This window comes from Microtus ochrogaster, chromosome 19, assembly GCF_000317375.1.
Source record: "Microtus ochrogaster isolate Prairie Vole_2 chromosome 19, MicOch1.0, whole genome shotgun sequence".
NCBI lineage: Eukaryota > Metazoa > Chordata > Mammalia > Rodentia > Cricetidae > Microtus > Microtus ochrogaster.
In genome coordinates, this window is record NC_022021.1 from 17,671,463 (window position 1) to 17,675,537 (window position 4,075).

Consider the following 4,075-nt stretch of genomic DNA (forward strand, 5'->3'; position numbering starts at 1 on the left):
TGTTGTTGTTATTTTGGTCTTTTGAGACAGGGTTTCTTTGTGCAACAGTCCTGGCTGTTCTGGAACTCACTTTGTAAACCAAACTGGTCTCGAACTCAGAGATCTCTAGGAGTTTCACAAGAAGATCAAACTATCCATATATAGAAGGCCTAGGTCAGCCCCATTAGGCTCCCTAGCTAATGGTCCAGAGTCTGCGTGCTCCTGAGCTCAGGTTAGCTGTTTCTGTTGTCCCCTAGTGATGACCTTGACCCCTTTGGTTTGAACAATCTTTCCTCTTTTCAGCAGAATCCTGAAGCTCAGCCCAGTGCTTGGCTATGGGTGCATCAGTTACTGGATGGAGGCTCTCTGATGACAATTAGAGTTGTCACCAATTTGATTACAGGAGATGACCAGTTCAGGCTGCCTATCCACTATTGCTAGGAGTCTGAGCTGGGGTTGTCCTTTTAGATTTCTGGGAGTTTCTTTTGCACTAGGTTTCTGCCTGACCCCCAAATCCCCCATAACCTCTTTTAGTACCCTCTCCTTTATCCACTCCCAGACCATATTCCTCCTCTTCCTATCCCCACCTGCCCCAGGAGATCTCTTCTATTTCCCCTTCCTAGGGAAATCCTCGAGTCCCCACTCCCCCTCACCCCCTGCTTTGGGCTCTCCTCTCTGGGTCTGTGGATTGTAGCCTGGTTATCCTTTACAGCTAATATCCATTTATGAGTGAGTACATACCATGCTTGTCTTTCTGGGCTTGGGTTACCTCACTCAGGATGATTTTTCTTTTCGTGCTATTCATTTGTCTTCAGATCTCCTCGTGCCATTGTTTTCAACAGCTGAGTAATCCTCCCTTGTACAGTTGTACCACGTTTCTTTATCCGTTCTTCATTTGAGGGGTTTCCAGGTTCTGGCTATTATGAATAACATGCTGTGAACATAGTTGAGTAAGTGACCTTGTGGTATGAGTGTGCATCCTTTGGGTATATGCCCAAGAGTGGTATTGCTGGGTTTTGAGATAGGTTGATTCCCAATTTTCGGAGAAACCACCATTTTGATTTCCAAAGTAGCTGTACAAGTGTGCCCTCCCACCAGCCATGGAGGAGTGTTCCCCTTACTCCACATCCTCTCCAGCGTAAGCTGTCGTTAGTGTTTTTGATCTTGGCCATTCTGACAGGTGTGAAATGGAACCTCAGAGTCATTTTGATTTGCGTTTCTCTGATAGCTAAGAGTGTTGAACATCTCCTTAAGTATTACTCTGTCATTTGAGAGTCTTCTCTTGAGAATTCTGTTTAGATCTGTACTTCACTTTTAACTGGATTATTTGGATTAAGTTTTTATACATTTTGTTTTTTCTCTTCCCCAACTCCTCCCAGCCCCTCACCACTTCTCTGTCTTCTTAACGTTATGTTCTTTCTTTCTCCCTCTCACAAAACCCCCAACAACCAAGAAACCAAACCAAACAAACCAAAGCCAAACAAGGCAAGAAACAGAAAAACTCCCACAAAGACACAAAAGAATAATTATAATAAACAGGTGAAAGATCAGTAAGACCAAAAATGTTAAAACAAAACAGTACACAGAAGTACCAATGAGAACATTTTGTTTTGCCAGCTACTGGGCATGGGGCCTGCTTTGGAGTAGGGTTGATATACCTAGTGAGACTCCACAGGAGAAAATTGATTTTTCCCTTTGCTAGTAGGTAGCAATTGTGAATATTTTCTTGGTTAAGGCTGGGATCCTATGTCCACTTCCCACTCTTCAGCCTGGAACCCCATGTGTTTTGAACCTGTCTAGGCTCTGCATGTGCTGCCACAGTCTGTGAGTTCATACATGCACCAGTCTTGCTCTGTCTGGAAGACATTGTTTGCTCGGAGTCATCCACCACCTCTGGTTCTTCCAGTCTTTCTGTTCTTTTCCTTATCGTTATCTGAGCTGAGGGCAGATGCTGAAGACATCCCAGTCAGGACTGAGGCTCCACAGTGTGTGTTTCTGTGTGCGTGCGTGTGTGTGTCTGTGTATGTGCGTGTGTCTGTGTGTGTGTGTGTGTCTGTGTGTGTGTCTGTGTGTATGTGTATGTGCGTGTGTCTGTGTGCGTGTGTCTGTGTGTGTGTCTGTGTGTATGTGTATGTGCGTGTGTGTGTGCGTGTGCGTGTGTGTGTGTGTGTGTGTGTGCACGCATCCCTGTCCGTCTCTGGCTTGCACATTATCCAATTATGGGTCTTTGTGCTGTTTCTTATATAGTTCAAGAAGAGCCTTTTCTGGTGTGGGTTGAGTGAGGCTCTGATCTGTGGGTATAGCAGTATATCATTACAGTCAGTTTCCTGCAGTCTGAGCTCCTTATTATGGTGAGCCATGCTTTCAAACATCTGTGTTACAGCTCTCTTTACCAACTTGTGTTGCTTGTGGGCAGGCTAGGGCTATTAAAAGCATTGTGTGGCAAAGCTGACAAATTAGAAGCAGGACACAGCCATGGCTCTGCTGACGCTGGCAAGTTCCGATGGTATCTGTAGGGCTTCTTTTAGTGCTTTGTGGAAGGCTCAGAGTCGCTACACTTCATTCCCCGAACAGGTACCCTCGCGCCGTGCCCAGCTTTCCTTTCTCTACCCTTCTTCCCCTTGTGAAAAGTTGCCCATTCAGGAACCTCGCAACTTGATTCTGCATATATGAAATGCTGGAGGTGAGCCATTAGCCCTGCCGATAGTTAGACCGAGTTTAAATACGGGGGCTGGAGGCCAGTAGCACAGGCACATAGAAGATGCTGAGTAGGTCACTACCTTTGTCCGGGAATGGTCTTTTAACTCGAAGCTAGGCAGGTTGTCTCGTTTCGAGAGCCAGGTTCAAGATTGGCATCTCTCCTTAGTCCGCCGTGGCTCTTGCCATATTTGTAACCATGTTATTCCAATTGAACTTGTCAATGTTGGTTCTGTTACATATGTAATTTACAAATGTAGGAAATATAGGAAAATAAAAGACTGGTGATGTAAGTTATTTTGAAGAATGGCGTATGTTTTTATGTTTCTAATAATTGTTTTTTCTTTTGTCACCCTAGATGATATTGAAAGGTACAGTAAAAGATATATGAAGATATACAAAGAGGAATGGATCCCAGGTACTGTAAAACAGACCATGTTAAAATACTTTTTCAAAAGAGTCATCCTACTTTTATTTATGTATGTATCTGTGTGTGTGCCATGTTTGTGAGGGTGCCCGCAGAGGCCAGAAGGAGTCAGATGTCCTGAAGCTGGTGTCACGGGACTTCTGGGTGCTTGTGAGGCCCCTGGCGTGGCTTGAAACCGAACTTTGGATGGGAAGCAAGTGCTCTTAACTACTGAGCCATCTCTCCAGCCCCTTAAAGTACTTCTTAAAGACCACAAAAAATATATTAAGTTCTTAGATGTTTTCTTTGTTTTTAACTGAAGGAAAGTAGAGTCTTTTTCCCCTTCTGTAATTAATTAGTAATGAAAATCATTTGGAAACTAAGACCCTGATACTGTAACAAGAATGTCCTGAAATGTGTTTTGTAGTGTGTATATATGTGTGCATAATATACATAGAAAATATATGCTATGTATATATAGTATACACATAAAATATATACTATGCATGCATACATACCTACATATATACACACATATTTATATATTCATATATAAAAAAATAGAACTTACCAGCTAGATTTTCATTAGCTACAATCACAATTTTTATTTGTAATACCAGGAAGTACTTGGTTCTTAGTTCCTGGTTGATTTTTAGAGTTCTTGTTTGTTGAGACATCATTTACCCTATGTAGTCCCTGTCAGCCTAGAACTCCCGATCCTCCTGCTTCAGCTTCCTGAGTGCTTTACCACACCAGGCCAGCCTTTTGGATTTTCGGTTTTTTGCCCTGTTTTATTGACAGGGTCTCGTGTATCCCAGGCGACCTTTGACCTTCTGTGTCTGCCCCTGGCCTGGTTTATCCCAGGCAGTTTAGTGTGGTGCTCGGTGCTGATTTAAATGTTCCTCCATGGTCTGTGAGTACCCTCACCAAATGAGGTTCCTAACGTGTTCCGGCTTTGAGACTTTTTTTTCTGCTTTTTGTTTTTTTTTTTTT

At 43.3% G+C, this 4,075-nt stretch overlaps 1 protein-coding gene across 1 annotated transcript in view; it reads left to right on the plus strand.

Moving 5' to 3' along the window:
• Window positions 1–4,075, plus strand: part of Polr3g (RNA polymerase III subunit G) — a 37,311-nt gene that overhangs the window by 18,120 nt on the left and 15,116 nt on the right. The window contains exon 4 of the mRNA XM_005356536.3: window positions 3,035–3,094. Within this exon, the coding sequence (XP_005356593.1) occupies window positions 3,035–3,094 (60 nt within the window). The remainder of the gene's footprint in view (window positions 1–3,034; window positions 3,095–4,075) is intronic.